The sequence below is a fragment of the Callorhinus ursinus genome, unplaced genomic scaffold (genome assembly GCF_003265705.2).
Source record: "Callorhinus ursinus isolate GAN/ISIS: 27379988/994484 unplaced genomic scaffold, GSC_fseal_2.0 scaffold25, whole genome shotgun sequence".
NCBI lineage: Eukaryota > Metazoa > Chordata > Mammalia > Carnivora > Otariidae > Callorhinus > Callorhinus ursinus.
The window spans coordinates 41,001,873-41,028,635 of NW_027397087.1; the positions used below are offsets into that span (position 1 = coordinate 41,001,873).

Genomic DNA, 26,763 nt, shown 5'->3' on the forward strand with positions numbered 1-26,763 from the left:
CAAAACACTCACTCACCCACCCAAAGCCAAGGGTGAAGACTCCTGGCTCTCCCCACTGGTGCACTAAATAGGGGTCTGCAAGGGTTGGGGGAAGTGCCCCTGCCCCGATGGCCACATTACCACAGGACATCCAGAAGGACAGAAGAGGTAGCGGGACAAGCCATCGACTGCCACGTGCATCAGGCTCCCATAAACACAAGACTAGAACGAACACCAAGAGACCTATGGTGGGAAGGAAACTGGCTGGACCACTGAATGGCCTGGTGGTCCAGCCAGTCTGGACCTAGGGAAAGTCTCTAACTTCTCCAAATGTTAATTCCCTTGCCTATAAGATGAGATAAAATCAGTCATGTCCACCTCACAGGGTTGCTGCTAGGGTCGGATGTATGGAAAGTGCTTTCAAGATGATCACAGACATAAGTAACTCTGCCAGCTTACGGCTACATAAAAATACAAGCAATCCTATCATCACTGTGGATGCTGTTATTATCAGTTACTACAAGGTGATCACTTCCACACATGAGAACTCTCTGTAAGCTACAGAGAAGTCCAACCTGGAAAATTCCAAATGGGAACAATTAAAAAAAAAAAAAAGTGCACACAGGGGTCCCCAACGTTTTAGATCTCATCAGTTTCTGATCATGGAATGCTGGGGCGGGGGCTCTGGAGAGGCCACATTGGGGAGAAGGGGCAAATGGATACTGGGAATGACGGGGAGAGAAGCTGCCAGATTTCCTCCCTGGGCAGTAATCCCCATGAGCCATGGGGCCAGGGGCGTGACAGTGGCATTGGGCGGGCAGGGGGATGGGACGGTGGGCAGATTGCACTACTGGTTGGGGACCCCTGATGGATGCACATTGAATACTGACATCATATGTATTTGCATATGTATCTCTCTTGCTACTCACACTGGAGAAGCTTTATATCTATTAGAAGTTCCAGAGTCAGGAGAATCACCACCAATATTACACAGGCTACCAGGAAACTGTTGAGACTCGCACTGAGCAAAAATACCTGCCACACGGCTGCTCTCTTCCCACAGCACGGCTTCAGCCAGGTAGACCTGTGGGGACAAAAGCAGGAGAAGAGGAGGGGATGGGGGTTGAGATCCCAGCCACTGCCCTGGTCTCAGACCCACCCTCGTTCATTCCTCCCGGGCTCTAAATTTCCCAGCAAAATGCAACCTTTTTCTTTCTTCTTTTTTTTTAAGATTTTATTTATTTGACAGAGAGAGAGACAGCGAGAGCAGGAACACAAGCAGGTGGAGGGGCAGAGGGAGAAGCAGGCTCCCTGCCGAGCAGGGAGCCCGATGCGGGGCTCGATCCCAGGACCCTGGGATCACGACCTGAGCCGAAGGCAGACGCTTAACGACTGAGCCACCCAGGCGCCCAAAATGCAACCTTTTTCAAGAGGCCACTGGGTAGAATCACGAAGAGCAAAACCAACTCATGAGGAGGTGGAGCTAGATGTATATAGGCTGACCTGGGCAACTCACAGTATCAGTCCATGTTTCAGTCTCCTCATGGTTATAATGGGTGTGAAACCCACAGCTCAGAGGCTCCTTGTAATCACTGGAGATCGCAAAGGTTGGCGGAGAGCCTGGCTAGGTGTAAGAACTGCATGAAAATGAGCTGTTACTATTGTACATCTGTGTGTGGTCTTGGAGTCTAGCACAGGCTCTGAATTTAGGAAGCCCTCAGCTCACCTCTAATAAATGCTCAATAAATTAATGAATTTTCAGTGCTTTTCAGCTATACAAACAAAGATTTGAACCAAATCTCTATTTCTCAAGGTGGGTTGTATGGAATCCTAGTTCCACAGAATGTCAATGGCCGTTACTTGATAATTTCTATGGTTGGACATGTTTTGGAAAATCGGGGTCAAAGTCGAGTGATTATTTTTCTAGGCAGGACATTTCAGTGCCTTTAATATGTTATTATGCATCATCATGCTCAAAAGGGATCAGAGTATCCGTGCTTTCCAAACTCGCTGGACCACAGCAACGTCTTGTCACAGAGCACCTGGTGGGACAAGTGCTTCATGAACAATCTTTTGGGAAACCCCAACAGGTGGAGATGAAGCCACCAAGGGTGGGATTTTTTCCCAGCAGGACTGGAAGTGGGAAGGAGGGGAAGAACCTCAGAGCTGGGTAGGTCCCTCAGGGCATTTGATGCACTCCCCTCAGGAACACAACATCCTGGGGGAGCCTGGGTGGCTGAGTCGTTAAGTGTCTGCCTTCGGCTCAGGTCATGATCTCAGGGTCCTGGGATCGAGCCCCGCATTGGGCTTCCTGCTCGGCAGGAAGCCTGCTTCTCCCCCTTCCACTCCCCCTGCTTGTGTTCCCTCTCTCGCTGTGTCTCTCTCTGTCAAATAAATAAATAAAATCTTTAAAAAAATCATATTAGGAACACAAGATACTGGGAAACAGGGGTGCCTATAGGGGGTGGGGGAGCTCAGGCCAAGTCTCACTGCCTTGTTGAGGAAGAATCAGGCATCCTGAAGGAGAAGAGGTAGCACTAGGCAGGGAACCCTCTCTTCTGGCTCCACTTTCAGACACCCAGGACTGTGTGTGACGGTATCTCTGCACTCTGGGCCTCAGTCTCCCACTTATGAAACTCCTTAACTCCTACTGAAAGTTAAACGAGGGAATGTATCTGACCTATAAAGCACCACGCTGCTGAAATGGGTTGATGAGGAAGTTGATGTTGTTATTCAATGGCCCAAACACTTGGCTGTCCCCCTCCTCTCCTTCCAGAGGGAGCATCTGCTGAAGGGGGTCAGCAACCCCCCACCAGGGATCCCAAGGGTGTCACTGGAAGAGGGAATTCTGAGATGCTCCCTTCTCTGCAAAAGAATACTGTGAGTGCTTTGAGGCGGAGTTTCCTCCTCACGATCCATCTAGGGGAAGCTTGAAAGAGCCCCCAGCATTGGAAGGTGGTACAAAGACCCCAGACTGACATCATACGGAGCTCAGGAGGGTTGACAGAGAAAATACAGAACATCCAGTTAAATCTCAGATAAACAATGAACAATTTTTCTAGTACAAGTACATCCCAAACACTGCATAGGATATAGTTACACTAAAAAAGTATTCATTGTTTATCTGAAATTCAAGTGAAGCTGGGTGTCCTGTTCAGAGCAGAGGGGTGTGGAGGGGTCTGGTGAGAGCGGCTGTGACCTCGTCAGAGGGAGGCATGAGGACCCTGAGCTACGGGTAGAAGCCAGAGCCAGTGAAGGGAAGGCCAGCAAAGAAGGACGAGGGTGCTGAGGCCTCCACCTCACAGCCCCGAGGCCCCAAGGCCGGGAGAAGCCTGAGGCTGCTGCCCACAGGTGCCCCAGGAGTGCGTTGCTTTTGCATATGAAAGACCCTGTGAAGCCTGAGATCTCTTTGGCCTTCAGGACTCAGCCGATTTCTCCCAATCCATCTGCCCGTCTCACCTACTCGCCCTTCTCCTTTTCCCAGTGTGATATTCCTGCCCCAACTTCCCAGTGGCCCTATTTTAATCCTTCACCCTTTCACACCTCTCTCGTGCCAGCCTGCAGCGGCCTCAGCACTTCCCTCCTGCCCTCTTGTCAACTCCTACTGGATCACTCAGCACTGCAAGCACCACGCTTGCCACTCCCAAACGAGACTCTGCTCCAATTCCACATCGGAAACCCAGTCCCATTATCAGTGGCCCTGAAAACTGATGTCATTTCATTGTCATCTGGAAGGTGAGGCAAGCACGTTCTGCAATTATAACTAAAAAGGGGAGCTGCGAAGGCCGTGTGCCTGAGCTGTGTCACCCCCAGCAGCCCGCAGGAAGACTGTCGGCACATTCAATGCAAGGAGCCGGGGTATCTGTTCGCCTCGGTGCCTTGTGCACCCCCGGAGAATGGATGCGCCCCTCAGAGTCTGCTCCTTCTACCTTTGACCACCCTGGGGGCTCAGTCGGTTGGGCATCCGCCTTCGGCTCAGGTCATGATCCCAGGTCCTGGGACTGAGCCCTGTGGTGGGCTCCCTGCTCAGCGGAGAGTCTGCTTCTCTCCCCCTCTCCTTCTGTATGTGCTCTCTCTCGCTCTCTGTCACTCTTTCTCAAATAAATAACATCTTAAAAAAAAAGAAAGAAGAGGATGAAGCAAAACATTTGTTTCTCTACAAACAGAAGACTCTGGTCTTGATTGTCCTGCTTCCATGGGAGGGAAAAGTCATTTTACATTGCTGCTTAAAACACTGAAATGCATGGGGCACCTGGATGGCTCAGTCGTTAAGCGTCTGCCTTCGGCTCAGGTCATGATCTCAGGGTCCTGGGATCGAGCCCTGCATTGGGCTCCCTGCTCCGCGGGAAGCCTGTTTCTCCCTCTCCCACTCCCCCTGCTTGTGTTCCCTCTCTCACTGTGTCTCTCTCTGTCAAATAAATAAATAAAATCTTTAAAAAAAATAAAAAAATAAAACACTGAAATGCTTATTTTTATTTTCTTGTTTGGTTAGAAAAACTTCCTAACCACACCAGGGGTTGGTTATTGGGAAGCTGTAGGTACAAAGTGGGGGCAGCTGAGACTGGGGACGCATGGCCAGGTAAAGAGCAGGTGTCTGGAGTCTGCCCATGGTGGGCCACAGAGCTCCTCGGCCTCAGGGAGGAGCCAGGTAAGGGACCAGGCACATGGCAGGGGAAGGCCTGGACGTCAAAGGAATGCCAGGTACCCACCAGGTGCTAGGGAGGCACTGTGATCAGGCAGCAACCCTTGGGCAGTTTACATCTGAGTGGGTGAAGGAGTCAAACAATAAAAATAACACATTTGTAGATTATGCGGTGTACTACAGGTGGTAAGGACTGGGGGGGATGGGGCATCAAGGGTGACCTTTTAAATAAGGTGGTCAGGGTAGGCTGCACTGAGAAAGTGACATTTGAGAAAGAGTTGGAGGGAGTGGGGCCTGGCGTATCTGGGGACGTGGTAGAATGTACACTACATGGCGACTATTCATGGTACAATTCTGCTCAGGCCCGAAGAACGTCCAACAGAATAAACACAAGAAGAACAGGAGCCGGGAGTTGGGCTGGGAGGAGAGAGGGCTTTCCCCTTCAGTGCCAAGTGCAGTTTGCCAAACCCCACCAAGGGCAGATGCTGCAGGCATTTCTACGGCCCTGGGCACAACCGGCACAGTTCCCAAAGAACCCCCAAGGCAGCAGCAAAACAGAGCTTGTGCCCCACTACGCTTGTCCTGTTTTTCCATCTGCGCCAGCCCAGCTGCCCCTCATGCCTGCCCTGACTTTGCTTTCAACTACCAGCCCTCATCCATGCCCACCGGGGAGTGACCTCAGGCAGCCCCCATTCTGCACAAGGTCAAGAGGTTCTATTTGCATCCTGGTAGATGTGGACCCCAGGGCAACATACATGGGGGTGGACTGAACTGAAGCAGACGGAGGGACAGAGCGTGTGAAGAGGCTCAGCTGCCCTGGGGCTGGAAATCTGCAGTCTGCATTGTGGTTAGTGGTTCTTTATGTGGGCTGCATCCCTGGACCACCAAAAGAGCTTTTAAAAGTTTCAGTGCCCAGGCCACACACCAGACCATTTCAACCACAACTTGTAGAGTAGGACCCAGGCCTCAGTATTTTTTGATATTCTTGGGTGATTCCAGTGTGTGGCTGAGATTAAGAACCAATGTCCTAGGTCCTTGACGCCAGGTGGTCTCCATGGACCAGCAGCATCAGCATCATCTGGGACCTGGTTAGAAATGCAGAATTGTGGGCCTGCTCTGTGCCCACCGAGTAAGAGTCTGCATTTCAGTGAGATGGCAAGTAATTTGGGGGAGAACTGCTTTGTGAGAGGTGGCAGGGATTTCAGGAGACGGGCGGTGCGTGGCAAAGGGGGTCTGGGAGCAAGAGCTATGAGCCAGTGAAGGCAAGCAGGTGCTGGCCCAGCCTGTGGGGGAGTGAAGAGGCAGGCAGGCCCACTGGGCAGCCCCCCCTCCCCCACCAACTGACTCAGGGACACTCACTGAGACTGAGTGCGTGCCTTTGTGGGGGTGTTGAGGGCTTCCTCAGCCAGAGACAGGAGGCTGAAGTCAGAATTCAAGCAGGCTCTTAGCTTCTAGCTCCTTGAAGAGCAGGACCATGGACCCCAAGGCTCCAGGACAGAGGTTGGGCTGAAGCAGCAGACTTTCTGGCTGAGCGACTGTTTGGAAATCCCAAGCTGCTAATAAAATTCCTGTGAAATTCAAATGCCTCAGACATTCCTAAGAGACTGTGTTTTAGCAGAAAAATAGAATGTGTCCAGTTTCAAAATATCCCTGAGTGGTTAAATAATGACTCAAGTAGCTTAATGGGCCAGAAGGGAAATCAGCATTGACTTGTTAATTAGGGAAGATACTTCCTTCAGCATCCAGCCCGATCAAGGCCCAGGAGCTGGTTCTCAAGATGGTGTTATCCCTGGAATGGCCACCAGAGGGGAGACGTCTATCAATTTCATAGCTTGCTACAGCGATAGCAGAGGGGCCCGCTCCAGGAGGCAGGCTTGGGCTGCCAAAGTCTGTAAATATCAACAGCCAGATGGCATCCCCTGGCAGGTAGGCAGGTGTTCTGCTGTGAGGTTCTACTAGTTCCCGAGGCCTCAGAGAAATCCTGGGGCGGGAGCGGGGGTGCTGGGTACCTTTACTGCTTCTGCTTTATATTCTTAGGTGTCTTGATAAAGGTTTGAAAGAATAACTTTTAGAAAATTAGGATGAACTTTGGCAAATTTCCAATGTATCTTTCGTGTGAGGTAAGGCCGCGGGAGTGGCCTGGAAGCAGGCAGCTCCAGGTCACTGCTCCATCAGGCAGCATTCCCAAGCCTGGCACTGAAATAGCCCCTTTCTGAAAGGTGAAGCAGAAGCATGCCGCGCCAGGATAGCAGAGGCTGTTTGCTCCTGTGGCCTCTCCCGCCCCGGCAATCCACGAAGCAGTCGGGCCACTGTGGCTGCTGGGCTGGCGTGGCTGGGAACATGCATAATAGGGGAAGGGGGCGGTGGCGAGAGTCTGCATAATGTGGAGCCCTTCAAGTTGTCCGAAAAGGTGCTCACAGGCAGTGGAGAGTCATGGCGTCCCGGGAGGAGGCAGCAGACGACAGAAAAGCTTATTTCCCTGTAGGTAGCCAGGCCAGATGGCCCTGTCAGTCCTACATTGTGATTTTCATCCATCAAGTCCCCTAGGAAAGGAGCTGGGGGAGGGGGTGGAGGGAGTCAGAAGCCTGTCTGGTAGGGGGGGCCAGAATGAAGTCCCGAGCACTGGGATTCCCTACCTGCCCCTAATGCGGACCTCAGGAGGCACTGCCAAACCAGAGCCTCAGAATCCTGCTGGGTTGCAGAGCTCTCTAACCAGACAAAAACTGTGGCCCTGTGCCTGAAAAATGCAGAAAACCACAACACTGGGCATCACATTCTAAGGGGTGCATGGACCTTTCAAATCTCATTGAGGGATCATCGAAGGACACCTGGGCTCCAGGTTCAAACTCCAGGACTGGGCAGTCTGAGACCCCTCCTAGCCCCAAGGGCTCCAATTCTGTGATGCTTAACACACGTGGCCTGGATGCTGCAGACGTGGTGGTGGTGTCAAGGGTCAACAGAACAGCCCAGGGCCCCACTCTACTGCATTTGTTCCTGGTGATTAAAACACTGTCAGAGAAAGCCATGAGGTGGACTTCAGTCCAACTTCTGGCATCGACCTAGGCTTTATTTTTATTGATTTAACAAACGCTTATACAGCATTTACTATGAAACAGGAGTTTTCCAAGCACTTTACAAATGTTAACTCATCTAGTTGTTTTAGAAGACAATTCCTTCAATTTTTGTCTTTGTTAACGAATGGTGGGGAAAGCCAAACTTTTCCATCAGTTGGGTTTGGGGGGTAGCTGGAGTCTCCAAGTCACAGTCTCACAACTGACTGAACTCTGAGTGTAATCTTTGAGTCTTAATTTCCTAATCTCCAAAATAGAGTAAGTATTATCTACCTTTGCAGGGTTGTTGTTCTAAAATATTGAAAATAACGTATGAAAAGCACATAACAGTACTTCATGTCTACTATACGTATCTACTACGACGATGATTTAGGTACGTGGGCGTTAGAAAAGGGATTAATTAATCTGAACATCAACATTCATTCCATTCCAGGCATGGTTATTACGTGCCCCCTAAATGCCAGGCACTGTATTAGGTGGTGAGCACATGATAGTGGGCAGGGCCTTTATCCTCACGGAGCCGGAAGCCTTGTAAAATGATTTCTGACTAAGTGCTGAGCAACTAGTCTTAGGCCACTCTGAAAAGCAAAACAAATAAAGGGAGAAAAAAAGCAGGAGGAGGGAAATGAGCCCACATGCATAGGAGTTCTCCAAAAAGACAAACATCCACTTGTGAGAACCATCAACCCAATGCCCACAGGGACACCCTTTTGCTAAATATCTGAAAGGGTCGGTGGGGCTCCTTTCTGTCTCAGGGAGCACCAGAACAACAGGAAAGCGCTGTCCGGCATCCTCTTTGTTCCTGCACCCAATTCCAGGAGGCAGGCCACAGCAGTGCACTCAGACCCAGAAATACGAGCACGTAAATCCATGTCACGTAACAGGAACTCTCAGGTTGGAGGTGAGAGATGACCCTCCTGGCCGTCTGGGAACTAAAGAAATTGGTTTCCATACTGGCAGCTTCAGTTCTGCAATCAGAGCTAAAGGTTAGCCTCACTGCCTTGGGGAAGACAGCAGGAGGAGGGCTGTATGCAGCGGGGGTCAGGGAGTCTGACATTTGCTTGTCCCAGAATCTCAGGTTTCTTGCATCCTGGGAAATGCCAACACTGGGAAAGACAGCAGAGTGTGGCGGTATGAGCTCGGGGCTGGGAGCTAGGAGCTGTCACCCACCATGGTGAGGCACAAAACCCCCCTCTGGGGACACAAAGGCAGACACACACCACAGACTGGCTGCTCCTACTTGGGGGGCACCCAGGGCATTGTCCACACACATCTGAAGGGCCACATCTGACTTGTTAGGGACTGGGGTGCTGCTGGGCAGTGGCTCTAAGGCTCCCTCCCACCTCAGGAGTCCTCAATTCGCAGAAATGGCCGCAAGTCTGCAAACCTCCTTTGCCAGGCTTTGCAGCAGGGATGTGTGGATCAGGCCAGCTTCCTAACCTACTGTTTTCCACTTCTCTGTCGTCTGGCAAACCCCGAGGCAGCTACACTCCCCCTTCTTCTATTTGGCCAAAGTGTGGATTCCAGGTGCCTCCACAGGTGACTGAGGAGCCCCAAACACCATGAATTCAGCCCACTTGCAACGGGGGACTTGACCTTTTCCTCCGCCATTCTAGGCAGCACTCACACACCCCGCGAAGGTGGTCGGAGGCGCTCTGCCGCCACCTAGTGGTAGCCTGCGGACGTACACCCAGTACCGGCGCATCAGTGAGGCCGGAAGGTTTATTTTGTTAAGAATAAATCTGTGAATTTATTGCCTTCTTAATCAAAGAAAAATCTTTGAGATTCTTGGACTACAGAGAAGAAGCTAACCTGTGCCTACCGGGAATTTTTTTTCATCTTAACTAAATCTTTATTGCCTGTTTGGGGCATCAAGAAGCTTCCCAGAAGCCTTAGCCTATTGAAAATACACAGTCCCAGGTCCAGCCAGTACGCCAGAGGAAGAAGAGGCGTTTTATTATAGACAGATCTTACTGACATCAAGAAAATGGATTAATGAAGCTCCTTTTGAACTTTTTTCTCCTTGGGAGAAAAACACAAAAGACTTTGCTAGCCAAGTGTAGATACAGAACTTTTAGATGCACTTGCAAAGTCATGGCAGGGATGCACCTGCCTTTTAGCTCTGAGCCCCAAAAGGCTTTTCCTCCTCCCTCTTTTTTAAAAAAGATTTTATTTATTTATTTGAGAGGGAGAGAGAGAGAGAGAGAGCATGAGTTGGGAGAGGGACAGAGGGAGGAGAAGCAGACTCCCCAATAAGCAAGGAGTCCGATGCGGGACTCCATTTCAGGACCCCGGGGTCATGACCTGAGCCGAAGGCAGACGCCCAACTGACTGAGCCACCCAGGTGCCCCAGGCTTTTCCTTCTTCTAGGTGAAGTTGGCATGTTCTGAAGCAAATCTGATTTATTTTTTCTAGGAAGACTTTGTGGAGGGGTGTGGAATTAGCAGGGATGCTCAGGGGAGGGCCAGCCACAGACCACAGTCTTGCATTCTGGGGCATGAGAAACCTGGTCCCGGGGTGGCTGGGTGGCTCAATCAGTTAAGCATCTGCCTTCGGCTTGGGTCATGATCCTGCAGTCCTGGGATTGAGCCCCATGTCGGGCTCCCTGCTCAGTGGGGAGTCTGCTTCTCCCTTTCTGCTCTCTAATAAATAAAATCTTAAAAAAGGAAACCTGGTCTCTCCCTGTGGCTCATCCTTGACCCCACAGAAGTCTGGGGACCAGCCCCTAATTCTCCCCAAACAGAACTGGCTTCCCCTTCTCTTCATCCTTATCTTAACACAGTCCTATCCATTCACTCACTCACTCATTCATTCAACTCATTCCTTCTTTCCATCAACACTCTCTGTTCCAGGCTCAAAGGATCTGATCCTTGCCCTGAGGGAGCACATGGTCCAGTACTGGAAGCAGACTGGTGAGCAGGCCAGTAAAGCCCAGTGTCACGAGTGCTGAGATAAAGGGAGGCAAAGGGCTAGGGGTATACAGAACCCTGGGGCCCTGCCCTGGGTGGGGTGGGGGCACAGAAGACTTCCTGGAGGAGGTGGTCCTTGAGCTAGACAGTGTAGGGAGAAAGGACAGTATTTTGGGCTTTGGTTTAGTATGTTCCTCCCCTTCCTCTTCCTTGCCTACAGCCTCTGTTTGCTGGCATATCTAAAATTAGTTTAGTCCTTATTTAAAGATGTTGCTATATTGGACCTGTCTTTTTTTTTTTTTTTTTTCAGCCTGACAGCTAAAAAGCCATTCCTGTGCTATTATGTCTTCTTCCTCTGACTGTGAAGTTCTGACAGAAATGTGCCATTGGCGTCATCTTTAAGTAGTAACATCCCTTTCTGTCTACCCATCCTTCCTCCAAGCTTCTGTTTTCCAGGGGTCTAGCCCTGACCTCTCAGGTCCAACCTTTTAGAACCCTAAAATATAAATAATTCCAAAAAGCTGAATGCCTTTCATTTCTTACTTTATTTATATATTTTTGACAAAGACTATCCCACCACATCTCATGACCCTCTCTGTACCCTCTTTCCACCAAAAATATGGGGAGCACTATTTCTCTCTGTGGCCATAGAATCTCCTCTGTAAAAGGGGGTGAATGACTCTTGCCTTATACTGCCTTTCTCAACACATTCTATCACCATCATCTCCCTAGGGTGGAGACCTTGGGCTTCTCTGAATTTCCTCTTTTGTGGCCTCTTGTCTAGCCCAACACTGTTGGCAGCAGAACAGAGAGATGGAAGGAATCTGGACCAACCCTGATGCTGCCTAACTCTGTGCTCCATGTTACGTGGGCTAATCAAAGTCATCATTATTTGAGTTTGAGATGGGCTTTCTGTTGTATGCAGTTCAAAGTAGCTGGCTGATAGTCACCAAGCCTTTGTGAGGCAATCCAACTAGGCCTTCAATGCAATGGAGCTGGTTAGGAGAAGGTAGAACTTCCAGTCTGCGCCATGAGTTAGCCCTGCAAACCTAGTTTCACTCTTCTAAAAGTGGACAGTTGGTTCACTGAGAAGCAGTTCTGTGCCTCACTTCCCCACCACTCAATGGGGTGATGTCCGACGGCAAAGAATGAGAACCAGGCAGAGGGGATTTAGTTACAACGAAACATAAAGCATTGCCCACCAGGATGACAGACACAAGTCAAACTGCATCGGAGTGAGAGAATCAAGTTGACCAAGTTATAGAAGAAATAGTCTAAGAAGGCAGACATGTTCCTCGATCTGTCCCAAACGATGACAAGAAAAGCTGAAGAAAAGATTTAATTTGGGATCAAAGGCTATGAATGGAGATTTGATGCTCTTGAAGGCTGTGGTGCATTGTGGGCGATTCTCCAATATCTATCCCACTCCTGCTCCATTGGGTAACAGCAATGTGTTTTGGGAAATGATACAGTTCAAGTGGTGGGTCCCATATCCGTTGTGACCCAATTCTAGCCAATAAGACATGAAGAGAGAGGGGTAAAGGTTTCTGGGAAAGTTCTCTGTTTCTCTTAAGAGAGAATAATGGGCAGTCATTCTCTCTTACCAGACATGAATGAGGAAGGCAGGCAGCTCTCTCACAAACTGAAGGAAGCCTTAGTGTGAGGATGAAGCCAACATAGTCACCAAGCCTTTGTGAGAAGGGTGGTATACTGAAGAGGTATGAAGGCAGCAGGAATTTACAGGACGTGGAGATGGCAGAACATGAGGGGTGAGAGCAAAGGAACTAGCCTGGTCTCTCAGGTTATCGGTGTAGTACGGCACTGTGACCAGCTCAGCTGGGGCTCAGACATGCTCAGAAACCTTCTCTGTCTCCCCTCTCCCCGTCTCCTGAGCCTTCACATCTGTGGACGTACTTGCAGGTTTGTGCTGTGTCACTACTGAAGGAAGAGGCGCCTGGTGGGGGGGAAGAAGCAAGGAGAGAAAGGATGATGACCACAGGGGCGTGGTGTGCTAGCGCCGCCCTGTGGATCGGCTTGGACAGCTGCTGGTAGAGGGGCGAAGGTCAGCAGCAAACAGGACCAGAGCTGCAGCCGTAAGCAGAGCCACCTCTGGGTTCAGAGACAGTGTAGTACGGTTGGGGGCTGCTGGGGGGCTGTTGGGGGGAGGCTGTTCTTCCCCACCTGGCATGGTGCCCACCCTGTGTGGGTATGTCTGGCATTGGGGTTTCTGAAACCCCTGAACTGATCACAAACACTGCCACAATGGAAACTGCTGGTGGCAGTGGGTTCATGGGCAGTGGACATGGATGAGAAGGAGCCAGAGCAGGGGAGGAGGAAGCACACAAATCCCAGTAGTGACCACACCTGACTGACTAGCTTCACGGAGCTTTGGTGTCTTGGAAACCCGTGGCTCCTGACAAGGCGGCAAGGAGGCTCAGAGTCATTCCAAATGAGCCAAAATGCACATGTGACTCATTCTGGAGGTAATGGGTTGGGAGGCCAGGCAGCTAGGTGTAGGTCCACTGATGGGAGCTATAGAAAATACATTTTGGGAGAAGACAGTTCAGTTTCAGGTTTGGGTATGAGAAGGCCAGAAGTTCTGGAGGGGCAGGATGTGGCTCCTCAGGCTGGACTTGAGTGCTGTTACTGAAAAGGCTGTTTTTAGCAGTGACTTGTATGAGAGACAAGAACTCTCCTGTCAAATATGCAGCCAACTCAGGGGAAGAACAGACTATTCCACGGATACTTGTTAGGATTCTGAGGTGTGTTTGGGATCCCGGTGAAGACATCCAGGAAGTGGTTGGATATGAGCCAGCAATTCGAGAGAGAGAGAGAGAGAGAGCTGCACTAGAGATATGGCTTTCAAAGTACAAGTTGAAAAATATAAAGTTATGGGACTGGACGAAAGTATCCCGTGTATAGAATCAGTAGAGAGAAAATGACCAAAGACAGAAAATGAAGAGCCCCAACACTGAGGGACCAAGCAGAGAAAGAACAATTTTTAAAAGGCTTGGACAGAAGAGCCAGAGGGGCAGGAAGAAAATCAGGAGAGTGTGGAATAGCAGCAGGCACAGGGAGGCTGTGTTGGAAGGGGGGGAGGGGCTGCTAGTTTCCAGTGCTGGCCAGAGGATAGCATAAGGGTCCCAGCAGCACAGGGCAGCTTCCACCATGCAGATGGGGCTCAAGCTGGACTGCAGGAGGCTAAGGAATGACTGCGAGGGAAAGGGGACGTGGCAAGTGCAGATAAGGCTTTCAAGAAGTCTGGCCACAAGGGAGAGAGAGAGGGTGGCAGCTAAAGGGGACGTGCAGTCAAGGGAGAACGTGAGACAGGAGTGCGTGGTGAGTCAGGGTGAGGATATAACTGATGGAATCACATTCGGAAGGTGGGAGAAGGGGGTCAGAGCTCAGAGATCAGGGGGACCCTAGAAGGAGCAGCGGGGGGCTTGAGGGGTAGGGTGTAGGCCCACTGGAAGTTTCTACTTTCTGAGGAAGGAGCAGAGGAGGTCATCTGCTGAAGGCAAGGGGGCACTTGAGGAAAACAGAAGCAATCTGAGATGATCGCGTGGGACCAGGAGTGACCTCCAGCCAGGACCACAGAGGGACACTGTCAGGCAGAACCGAGAAGAAAGTTGAGAGTAGAGACGTTGAGTCTGGGGAGGTGCTATTATGGATCGAATGTCTGTGCCCCACCCGCCCCGCCCCGTGCCCGATTTTATCTTGAAGCCCTAACCCCTTGTGTGATGATATTTGAAGGTGGGGCCTCTGGGACGTGATTAGATTTATGCGAGGTCAGGGTGGGAACATTAGGGAGGGTATGTGTTGTGGTGAGCGCTGTTATTGTGTAAGACTGATGAATCACAGACCTGTACCCCTGAAACAAATAACACATTAATAATAAAAAAATATATAAAATAAAATTAAATTTAAAAAAAAGAAGAGGGGGCACCTGGGTGGCTCAGATGGTTAAGCGTCTGCCTTCGGCTCAGGTCATGATCCCTGGGTCCTGGGATCGAGTCCTGCATTGGGCTCCCTGCTCAGCGGGGAGCCTGCTTCTCCCTCTGTTTCTCTCTCTCTCTGTCTCTCATGAATAAATAAATAAAATATTAAAAAAAGAGAGAGAGAGAGAAGAGGAGGAGACCAGAGCTCACATTCTCCCTCTACCCATAGGTAATGAGGAAAGGCCATGGGAGGGCAGAGCAAGAAGGCCGCCATCTATAACCCAAAGAGTCCCCACCAGCCACCATCCCTGCTGGCACCTTGATCATGGACTTCCATCTCCCACCACTGTGAGAAAATAGCATTCCTGATACTTAAGGCCCCAGCCTTTTGTTAGGGCAGCCTGAGCTGACCAAGGTGCCAATCTGCACAGATGGCTGGTTCTCCTCCCTGAACCCTGAACAGCCTGGGTATGAGGAGCATAGAGAGCCGGCAGTGTAGATCTGTAGTCTGGGCTCTGCTAGGCAGGCACATAAGAAGGACTACGGGCTCCTGGGAAAGGCAAGGCGCTTGATGGAGATGGGGCTCTTCCGCATGCCTAGGGGCTTACCCACATCACAGCGACTGGTCCTTCTTCACAGGGCTTTCATGGGCAAAAGGGAAAACGGATTCAAAACACCCCAACCAGTTAAAGGTATCTGACAGTGTGGCCCCACTGTGGTGTCATGTGTGCAGGACATATTAACCACAGTCACAACTGTGATGTTGTAAAGGGACAGGTGACAAACAGAAGCCCAGTAGTGCTAGTCTGGATCAGGGGCCAGGAGATGAGGCTCTGTTTCAGACTCTGCTGCTGTGTGACCATGGGCAAGTTCTTTGCACTCTCTAGACTCTGGAATATTAGAATATTTAGCGTAGATTTTTTGTTTTGTTTTAAGATTTTATTTATTTATTTGACAGAGAGAGACATAGGGAGAGAGGGAACACAAGCAGGGGAAATGGGAGAGGGGAGGGAGAAACAGGCTTCCCACTGAGCAGGGAGCTTGACATGGGGCTTGATCCCAGGACCCTGGGACCATGACCTGAGCCGAAGGCAGACCCTTAATGACTGAGCCACCCAGGCACCCCTAGCGTAGATGTCTTCTAAGGTCTTTTCCAGCTCTTAACATTTTCAGATTCTGGGTAATGTAAAAGCACTGAAATATCATGGATATTTCATTCATGACAACATTCATGTCTCTATATAACACTTCCTCTGACACTTTTAAAAGAGATAACGGGGCGCCTGGGTGGCTCAGATGGTTAAGCGTCTGCCTTCGGCTCAGGTCATGGTCCCAGGGTCCTGGGATCGAGCCCCGCATCGGGCTCCCTGCTCCTTGGGAGCCTGCTTCTCCCTCTGCTTCTCTCTCTCTCTCTCTCTCTCTCTCTCCCTCTCCCTCTCTCTCCGTCTCTCATGAATAAATAAATAAAATCTTTAAAAAAAAAAAAAGAGAGATAACAGGCCCAGAATGGAGTCACCCATGCTAAGCCCCATATCAGCAAACCGAGACTTAATACCTAACTTAACTGTAGCTCAGCCTCTCCCAGGAATGTCACCTTGAAGCAGTCAATCTGGAACTACCTGGTCAGCACCAGCGAGGTCATCTTCCTTACAGACCCTGCCATCCCTCAAAGAAGGTGGCCTTGCCTGAACAGTCCACTCTTTCCTGGAATAACTTTCTTGCACAGCCTCCTTCTGCCTGTAGAAGTCTTCCATTTTGTACAGCTCCTCAGACCTCCTTTCTATCTGCTAGATGGCACAGCACCCAATCCATGAATCACTGAATAAAGCCAATCAGATCTTCAAATGTACTGAGACGAATTTTGTTTCTTAACAGTAAGAAGAGGTGTTTTTAAAGAGACTTATGTCACACCTTTTGGAAGGCTGACCGGAAATGTCGGTAGAGTTGTTTGGCGATGTTTCCAAATAGGCCAGGTTGGAAATTCTGGGAAACCCCCAGGAAATGCAGCAAGAGTCAAGAAGCCTTGTGAAGAGAGGCCTGTCCCCTCCACAGTGTGCTTTTGTTTTGCTTTCCCTTCCCCCGGCTTCTGCCCTGGGCCCGCTCTTCCTTCCTCCGGGAAGCCCTCCGGCCGCGGGTGCAAGCTCCTCACTGAGAGCTCCAGTGGCTGGGCACATTCCCTTCCCGGCCGCCTCCTACTGGCCCAACAGGAGCAGCTTTCCGGGGCACACCTGGACACTCACAGCAAATCAAGAGCCTCTCTGCCTTGCGGGTACTTCATTTGTACTCTCGAGAAGCAGAAGAAGCCTTGCAGGGGTCTAATTCAGGAGCAAGTGGAATGATAAAGCAGGCCTCCTTCCGGGCTCTCTGGTGCGGGGAGGGAGCCGCACAGCGCACACCGCATGCCCACAGGCTGCCCGTGTGTACATTGCCCCGAACCAGAACTTTTGCGGGCTTTCCCGTTTCTCTCCCCACCTCCTGACGGCAAACCTGAAAAGGGCCTAACATTGGCTCAGGCTGGGGGAGAAACAGTCCTCGGGAAAGACTGGGACTTGTTACCAGCCGCACTACCACTTCTGACCACCAGACTGCAGTGTCACGGTCACCAGGCGCTCCGGGAAGGAGCTGCAAAGCACTAAACCAGACGTAGGGCCTGTGCAACGGCGCAGGTGGCGCGGGCTTGAAACCGGTCTTGGCTCAGGGCCTCAAGGATCTGGAGATCCAGAAGCCAGCCCTGCCATCAGACAGGTGCTGACAGTGCTCAGGATGCCAGGCATCCCTTCGCTATTTCCCACCTGCCGGCCTGTCCTTTTCCCCCAATGTCCTCCCGACTCGACTATGCACAATACTGAGAGAAAATCGTATTTTCAGAGAAAGCCCCTAGGGTGCAGTTTTTGCAAAAGGTGTATGGTTTTACAATAGTTAGGAAATTTCTCTCGGGAAGTGGGAGAGCCCCTTCAGGAAACAAGCACAGAAAATCCAAGCTCTGCAAATTTAACTTTAGCTAAGCCCTCTCATTTGCTTCTAAAATAACCCAGCAACCCTTCATTTTTGTATTCAAAGCAGCCAGCATGTTCCAAACTATGTACAGACACCTGAGAAAGAACAGTGGCCCAGAAGTGGCTCCTAAGGTCCTGGCCAATGTTTAAAATTCTCTATCTATGGACTCTGGGAAACAAACTGAGGGTTCTAGAGGGGAGGTGGGTGGGGGGATGGGTTAGCCTGGTGATGGGTCTTAAAGAGGGCACGTTCTGCGTGGAGCACTGGGTGTTATATGAAAACAATAATTATAAAATTCTCTATGAGCAAAACGGTGGGGCTGGGAAAAGTCTGACCTTCTGGGAGACCCTAGGACCTGTTCCTGCCCTTCAGGTTCCCCTACATAAAAGGAGAGCATCGAACTCGTGTGTCTCCCCTGCCCCATTCGGCTCTAACACCCATTCAGCTTCAGAAGGTTTGTAAGACAGACCAGGCTAATGAGAAATTAACTGGAGAACAAAGGCATCCAATCTGCCTGACAAGCTAAGTAGGAGTGGGTAGGGGCCACTCCTTTGACTCAAGGACTAGCATATCCTACATGTCCTTGCTGAAAAGAGAGCAGCTAATGTCTACAAAGTTCCTAGCTAAATGCTGCTAAATTCCCTTACACACTCAGCATGTTACTGCGTGTAGAATGCTTTCTTCCCAGCCTCTTCCCTGGTGAGGGCTGGCTGATAATGGGCAGTGCAGTTCAAGTCCACCCCTTATGGTCTCTGTGACCTTGGGCCATTCCTAATCCCTGTGGGTCTCCTGGTTCCCAAGTGTACAGAGAGGAGGTTGGATGGGCCATTAAGGAGTTCAGTCCTAAAACAATTTTATGAATCTCTGAGTTCCAAGCAAATGTCACGTAAGAGGTTATCTAGCAGCAACAGATATTTCTGTGTCTGAAGCATTTTTCTGAGGAAGCAATGTCTGAGGAGAAAAAGAGCTTGGGTGGCCGATGTGAACTTCTGGTCTCTAATCCCTGTGCTGCCTCATTGGAGGTACCCATGGAAACTCGGGGGATTATGCAAAAGCCTTCTTAGCTACTTACCAGTCCCAGCACCTACCCTTCTCTTTGGTAATCTTCGTCCAGATTTGACAGGAGTTGCGAGCCCGCCGTGGAGAGGTCGACCGCAGCCAGGGGCAGGTCACGATAGGCAAAGTTCACCAGCTGCACGGGAGCAATGCTCTTGGTTTCTTCGTCTACTTGCTGGGAGATGATCTCAACTTCAGAAATTCCTCCTTCTATGGCAGGCCTGAGTTGGGGAGAAGGGCAACAGGGCAGTCAACCCTCAAGAACAAAGTAATTTTTCTACTCCCCAAGGGAAGGAAGAGGAATGCATCAGAATCTATGCTGTGCTGGTGGCGAGTGGGGGAAGCTGGAGGTCGCCAATCCTCCACGCTGGCCATCCAAGGGACTGGACTGAAGCCCCTGTGTCCTCTACCAGTTGGGGAACAATGGAAGAAGTGAAGGAGGAACTGCTCAGGTTTGAAAATAGGAGCTATGGAGGTAGGGTCTTTATCAAGGGGGCTAAAGACCCAGATGAAAATTCTGCCCACCAGGAAAACCTGGGCTTAGATCTTTAGGATTTTTGGTCCCTAGACTTTATATTGGAGTAATATATTCTTTTTTTTTTTTTTTAAGATTTATTTATTTATTTGACAGAGAGAGGGAGAGCACGAGCAGTGGGAGGGGGTGGCAGGGAGGGGCAGAGGGACAGGGAGAAGCAGGCTCCCCACTAAGCAGGGAGTCCAACACCTGGCTCGATCCCAGGACCCTGAGATCATGACCTGGGCCAAAACCCAAGAGCCAGACGCTTAACTGACTGAGCCACCCAGGCGCCCCGGAGTAATATACTCTTTTAAACTGTTTCCTGGGTTTCTCTGTAAAGGTCCTTTAAAATGTTTCTAACATCTGTACCACAATAGAGAAGAGAGGTTTCTGTTCGCGACTGGATGTACTGCTGGTGGTTGGGGAACTGACCTGGAGAGACCACCTGGGCCTTGGACAGTGAGGACAGCAGGGGCCAGCTGTCCCTGGCTGCCACCCCCTTCCCACTTGAACTGGTTCTACTCCATCTCCCCTCTTAAGGCTGAGAGTAGGAAAAGGAGGCCACTTGATCAAACTTCTGGGGAGCTGTCGGTCTCTTACGTCACTGGCAGCTTACGCAGGGCACTGCGAATACCTGACAGCTACTCTGGCAATACAAGGCTTCTGAGCTCGAGGCAGTATCACCTCCCAACCTCCTGGTGGATATATGGCAATTCAGTCACTACCGACATTAAGTGGGAGGAGGACACATCCTGTGGCGTGGCTGACAACAAAGAAGTATCCTGTCCCAACACCAACAGGGACCCTGTGGAGAGATGCTGGGCTAGATCACTTTGCTCTAACTTCCTGGGGTGCCGTCTTCGGTCCCCCCAACACATCCCTGACCCTCTCTTAATCTGTAGAATCTGAGGGGCTGGGTCTTATGCTTCTGGCCAAACAATGAAGGTCAGAAAGAAAGATGGTGTGAATGGAGAGGAGTGGAAATTAAATGTCTGAGGGAACACTGAGAGGCGGGTTTTACTACTGGGGTGGCAGTCAGTCTTGGCAGCTGTTCTTGGGCTCTGTGTTGACTCCAAGGCCGACCTCCCTGGGGCTTCTCTGGAGCCTCAGCTTCTCCAGCTGAAACACAAGGAGGTGAAACGGAGGCTCCCTAAGGGCTCATTCTCACCCTAGCATCTGATATGGAGAAGAGACCTGGAGCATGGGGGAGGAGCTCTGCTCCCTCCACCTAAGTTCCAAACCTTCCTTTTCCAACCATCACTGAAAGCTAACCAGCCACACACAGCGGCAGTTATCCAGGAAGGTCAGAGCCGGATCTGCCCACTGCTCTCTTGCTTGAATCATGCAGATAATTGAGGAAAAAGAGGGATTTTTATTTGAATGCCACCGGTTGGGAGCCTAAACGACCTGGATTCACCAAGTAATTTCCAGTGCCCCGATTCTTTTTGGTAGGCCTTATTTAAACCTTTGGTTTTTGCTACCTGTCAAGCACAGATAATAGTACTCATCATTGTGTGACATTTACAAAATGACTCAAGATCTTCAGACAGAACAGTCATAGGATGTGAGGCTTCTGTGTTTCTCAACAATGAAATAAAAGTGTGGGTGTTTAGTGGGGAATCCTGGCTCCTCCAGGTGTTTCCAAAAAAGTCAATGCTGGGTTGAATTTGTTCTCTTTTCTTCTGGGCTACTGACAGAAGCTACGGGTGGCTTAACTGCACACAGAGAACTTTCTGATCCGTGGGATGTTCAGAGGGCTGGAGTGAATTTCTGAGACTAACAGGATGTGGCTTTGAGCAGCAGGGGACAGGCTACTTCTGCCTTCCTGACTTTCTTGCTCTCTGTTTCCCCCCTGCCAGTGGTCATAGCAGCCCAGCACCATCTCTGGTCATGTGGTCATCTCAGCAGGAGGAAACAAGGCCTCGCTTGGTGGGAGTGAAGGTCCCACAGTTCATAGCCTGGGTGTTGAGACTAGCCCCTGGTCTCAGATATGAAGAACACTATGATGGACAATGGGTATTAATGGCCCCATCCTCCCATCAGAAGGAAGAGTATGATTCTCCCCCCTTGATTCTGGGCTCGGTTTTGTGATTTGTTTTGGTCAAGGGGATGTTAGCAGACGTGACACAGGCAGAGGCGTGACAAGGAGCTTCAATTTCTCTTGTACCTCTGATATTACCATTGGAAGGTGACCAGCCTAGCCTATGGGAGGATAAGGGACACACTGAGCAGAGTCCAGTTTCACCGAGATCAGCTGACAGCAAGCCAAGCCCCATATCTAAGAGTGATTCCAGATGAGCAGCTATCTATCTGGCTAACCCCCACATGGAGGAATAGATACCGATGCTGTAGTCTGCTCAGGTACCACGGTTGTTTGTTACAGAGCATTACTGTGGGCAAGAAATAATGGGTTCCTGCTCCAGATGGCAGCAGCCAGCCCCAGAGCTAGGCAGGCTGGGGCAGTGTGGTGTCACAGAAAGAATGCTGTTCTCATCTTGGTATTTTTGCCAGTGAGTTGCAAAACACAAAATAAGTGACCACTTCACTGGTGTTTGGTAAGATGAAGTGGTGGTCTACGTGGCATCTTAGGTTCGGGGAACTGAAAGCACTTCTGCCCTTGGTTTCATAAAGCCTGCTTTTAGAAACCCTCTCATGATTTCTAAATTTCCTTGCAATTCCCATTTTGTTAATTCACCTTAAGCATGTCCTAATCTTGTCTTGAGGTTTGCTTTTGAAGTTTTCCTCATTTTCCATGGCATCTTGCTAATGGAAGTGTGTATAGTGGTTGCTTGGAATCAGAAGATCCCTGTCTTATGGAAGATCTATTGCAACAGTTGTGGACTGCAGAATTTCTCTGCTTTTTTAAACCAAAAAATGAAATGACATTAGTGGGGCACTCAGAGAAAGAGCAGATTTTAACATATCATTTTAATGTCAGGCTCGAGGACAAAATTGTCTGGAGCTCCTCCATTTTCACAGGGCTGAGGAAGGAGCTGTTGGTTGCACCCACGATTCTGAGGTACCAACTCAGCAATTACAGAGAGGAGATCCCGGTGTTACTTACTGTGGATTGGTCATGTTGAAAGATGCAACAAGAGCCATGGGTTTTCTTGGTGTCTACTGGGGCTCAGCCGTCTTGAAGCCTGCCGTCAGCATTTCTAAGTGTGAGTTCTTACAAGACATACAAAATGGTACCTTGAAAACAAATAATTGAATGGTAGGAATTTATTACACTCACATGTCAAACCAAAGTCCTCCTAAACTCATCTAAAAATGGAAGTCCTTAGAACTTTCTTCGACATAGCGCTTTTCTTCAAAGTTATGTTTGAACAAAGTATATGTTGAACAGATTCTTACAATTACCCGATGTAATTACTCTCCTTTTTAGAGATGAATAAATATGGCCAGAGGGACAAGATGACTTTTCTGTGTCACACATAGATGACAGAGAAAGCCAGATTGGACCCCAGGTTTTCTGATGTTTCATTTATAGTTCTTTCCACTTTTCCAGCATGCCTAAGCAAACCAGGGTAATTTATACTCCAGCTTTAGGAATCTCAAAAATCTCAGGTGTTTTCCCACAATGAGAGAGGCAGCACATCCTGGAGCCAGACTGCCTAGGGTGAGAGCCTGGCTCCCACTTATTAGCGCTGTCACCTTGGGTGACATTACTTAACCCCTTTGTCCCTAGTTTCTCCACCTATAAGATACGAATGATAATAGAACTAACTAAATGAGTTAATGCATGTGAAAACACTTAGAATACTGCCTGGCGTGTAGTGCTGGCTTTTATTATCACAAGTATTATTTTATAAATTTAAATTGCACAGTCTGTTGAATCTGAGCACATTCCAAAGCATTTGGATGGCTGAGTGTAAGATTTCCTCTTAAAATACGGACTAGGTAAACAGAGTATACTTTTCTATAAACCAGTGCCATGGGACCACCTGGAAGTCTTCTAAGAGACAGTAACAATCTGGCAGAAAGAACACAAAGAGACAGAGCTGGGTTCTGGGTGATTTTGTTCATGTTACAAGTGTGGTTGCTCCAAGGGGCAATCCTTATGGAGACTGCATTCTGTTGCAAACTGCCTTTCCTGCAAGACATCGCCATGAGAGAAACCCCCTCTCCCAATCCCGGAAGCACTTGAACCAGAGAGACAAAAGAGTTGTGACATCATATAAAAGGCACAGGCACTCCCAGGGCGAGAAGTATTGGGAGATGGATGGTAAATCTGCAAACTGGGGAAGCTCCCTGAAGTTCTGTGTAATTAAGAAATGACAGCTGAAGTTAAAGGTACTTGAGGAAATCTTGGGAAAGTCTTAAAGCAACTGGAAGAGAGATGGAGACCTTTCCAAAATCAGAAGGGCTTTAATATACGAGGCCACCGTTTCCACACCAGCTGTATGTGGGGCAGAAAAAGCAAGGGACAAGAGCAGGGAGAATTTGGATAGGTGTTTTGTAACCATACCCTGCTGAGGGTTTCCCCTTTACCTTGGTATACCTTAGTAAGAAGGTTCTAAACATTAGAATCGGAACTCTCCTTTACAGTATTTGGAATTGGGTATTAATTGTACACTAAGCTTTATACAGGTCTCCATTCCATAATAGAGAAACAGTCTCAATCTCTCCTTTATAAGCCTCAATGAAGTCAGGCTCAGGGTACGCACAAATAGGAGACCATGGGAGCAATGCCCCCTTCCAGAGTGGTGTTTTAACAGGCTGTATTCCCAAGCGAGCAAGGCTATATAGGCAATGTTGTGACTTTCATCAGGAGGTATATGTCTTCTTGCTCTTATTTTTGTGATATTAACAGCCCTTGATGATCACTTCCTAGATCCATAAATTCATTAAGATTTGCAAAAGGGGATACTATGATTTTATCATGCCTTTCCATTTATCAGCTTCTATGAAGACAAACTCCTCAACAATTATTTGATTACCCTAAGATACAGTTCACATAGAAAAGGATAGATGCTCGACTTTTCTTTTTATTTACTGATTTTCAAAATTTTGTTAATTAGTATCTTGTTATCTTCCAAACTCGATCAATGAGGTATTTTTTTTTTTTTAACTTTCCACAGCATCATGGATTTAAATTCATCCAGCAGGAGTTGAGTGAAGGAGCAGACTCCCTGTAAGCGGGATGGTAGTTTCCTGAAAAGGAGATACGGGATGGGGTAAGAAACGATTGGCATTTCCAGTAGAGGCAAAGCTGAGGTAGGAGACAGGGTAAATCATACTTGGACGGACAGTGAGTAGGCTGCTTTAGTCAGTGCTTTTGATCCTTAACAAGCAGCACATTTTAGAAAGCAAGCTCCTTGAAGATGTTATTTAAAAACAATATTCTCCAAATAAAATAACCCCAAAGCACAAGCCTAGCATGAAGCAGGTGTAGTCTAGCACTCTATAAATGAACATTTGAAGTGCAAACCTGCTGTCTCATAAACCTGGTAAAAGCAGAAGAGAAAACCTGTTTTGGATTTACAGGGTAGGGCTATGGTGGGTAGTGAGACGGCTTTTTTTGACTTTAGTACAATCCACTTGTTGCTCATTAGCCTTTGTAATTACCAATATCATTCGCTTGTTCCAGCCAGATCTGCAAAATTCAGGCTGGCATCCTAGGAATTTTAAAGCTGAAAAAGATTTTTTTTTTTAAGATTTTATTTATTTATTTGACAGAGAGAGACACAGCAAGAGAAGGAACACAAGCAGGGGGAGTGGGAGAGGGAGAAGCAGGCTTCCCGCTGAGCAAGCAGCACGATGCGGGGCTGGATCCCAGGACCCTGGGATCATGACCTGAGCCGAAGGCAGACGCTTAACTAGACTGAGCCACCCAGGCGCTCCTGAAAAAGATTTCTAAGATCAAGTTGTCAGTTCCCTCACTTGCCAGGTGAAAAAGTCCGTAATACAGTTCACCTGTCCCCAGAGGCACCTAGGTCAATTCCTCATCCCTTACTTGTGTAATGCCCCTTGGCATACGTGACCTGCTTGCATACACATCCCATTGGTTTCCAAGCCTGGTTTACTCAAAATCACCTGGGGACCTTTTGGAATGTATAAATTCATAGGCTACACTGCAGAACTGCTGAATCAGAACTCTGCAGGTGGAGTTTGAGAATCTTTTTTTAAGTTCCCCAGGTGTCTGACATGCAACCACTCCATTTGACTCTATTATATCAATGGTTCTCAAACTTTCCATCACACCAAAATCACCTGGAAAACTATTGGCCCCATCCACAAACTTTCTAACTTAGTATGTTTGGGGTGGGGGCCTGAGATTCATATTTTGAACAAATTCCCAGGGGATACTGGTTTGCTGATCCACAGGCCACATTTTTTCCTTTTTTTCAATTAACATATAATGTATTATTTGTTTCAGAGGTACAGATCTGTGATTCATCAGTCTTACACAATTCACAGCACTCACCATAGCACATACCCCCCTAATGTCCATCACACAGCCACCCCATCCCTCCCACCCTCCTACACTCCAGCAACCCTCAGTTTGTTTCCTGAGATTAAGAGTCTCTTATGGTTTGTCTCCCTCTCTATTTTCATCTTGTTTCATTTTTCCCGCCCTTCCCCTATGATTCTGTCTTGTTTCTAAAATTCCACACATCAGTGAAATCATATGATAATTGTCTTTCTCTGATTGACCTATTTCGCTTAGCATAATACTCTCTAGTTCCATCCATGTCGTTGCAAATGGCAAATTTCATTTTTTTCATGGCTACATAATATTCCATTGTATATATGTACCACATCTTCTTTATCCATTCATCTGCTGATGGACATCTAGGCTCTTTCCATAGTTTGGCTATTGTGGGCATTGCTGCTATAAACACTGGGGTGCACGTACCCCTTAGGATTACTACATTTGTATCTTTGGGATAAATACCCAGTAGTGCAATTGCTGGGTCATAGGGTAGCTCTATTTTCAGCTTTTTGAGGAACCTCTATACTGTTTTCCAGAGTGGCTGCACCAGCTTGCATTCCCACCAGCAGCATAGGAGGGCTCCCCTTTCTCTGCATCCCCACCAACATTTGTCGTGTCCTGACTTGTTAATTTTAGCCATTCTGACTGGTGTGAGGTGGTATTTCATTGAGGTTTTGATTTGGATTTCCCTGATGCTGACTGATGTTGAGTACTTTTTCATTCATCTATCAGCCATTGGGTGTCTTCTTTGCAGAAAAGTCTGTTCATGTCTTCTGCCCATTTCCTGCTTGGATTATTTGTTCTTTGGGTGTTGCGTTAGATAAGCTCTTTATAGATTTTGGATACCAGCCCTTTATCTGGTATGTCATTTGCAAATACCTCCTCCCATTCTGTCGGTTGTCTTTTGGTTTTGTTGACTGTTTCCTTTGCTGTGCAAAAGCTTTTTATCTTGATGAAGTCCCAATAGTTCATTTTTGCCCTTGCTTCCCTTGCCTTTGGCTATGTGTCTAGGAAGAAGTTGCTGCAGCCAAGGTCGGAGAGGTTGTTGCCCGTGTTCTTCTCAAGGATTTTGATGGATTCCTGTCTCACATTTAGGTCTTTCATCTATTTTGAGTCTATTTTTGTGTGTGGTGTAAGGAAATTGTCCAATTTCATTCTCCTGCATGTGGCTGTCCAATTTTCCCAACACCATTTGTTGAAGAGACTGTCTTTTTC

The 26,763-nt window shown here is 48.7% G+C and overlaps 1 protein-coding gene across 3 annotated transcripts in view; it reads right to left on the reverse strand.

Moving 5' to 3' along the window:
- TMEM266 (transmembrane protein 266) overlaps positions 1-26,763 on the reverse strand; it is a 133,253-nt gene that overhangs the window by 47,961 nt on the left and 58,529 nt on the right. For all 3 annotated transcript variants that reach the window (XM_073877428.1, XM_073877427.1, XM_025884192.2), the window contains exons 2-4: positions 22,174-22,304; positions 18,625-18,813; positions 909-1,063 (exon numbers count right to left, since the gene is read on the reverse strand). In XM_073877428.1, coding sequence (XP_073733529.1) covers positions 909-1,063; positions 18,625-18,813; positions 22,174-22,211 — 382 coding nt within the window. In that variant the 5' untranslated portion in view covers positions 22,212-22,304. The remainder of the gene's footprint in view (positions 1-908; positions 1,064-18,624; positions 18,814-22,173; positions 22,305-26,763) is intronic.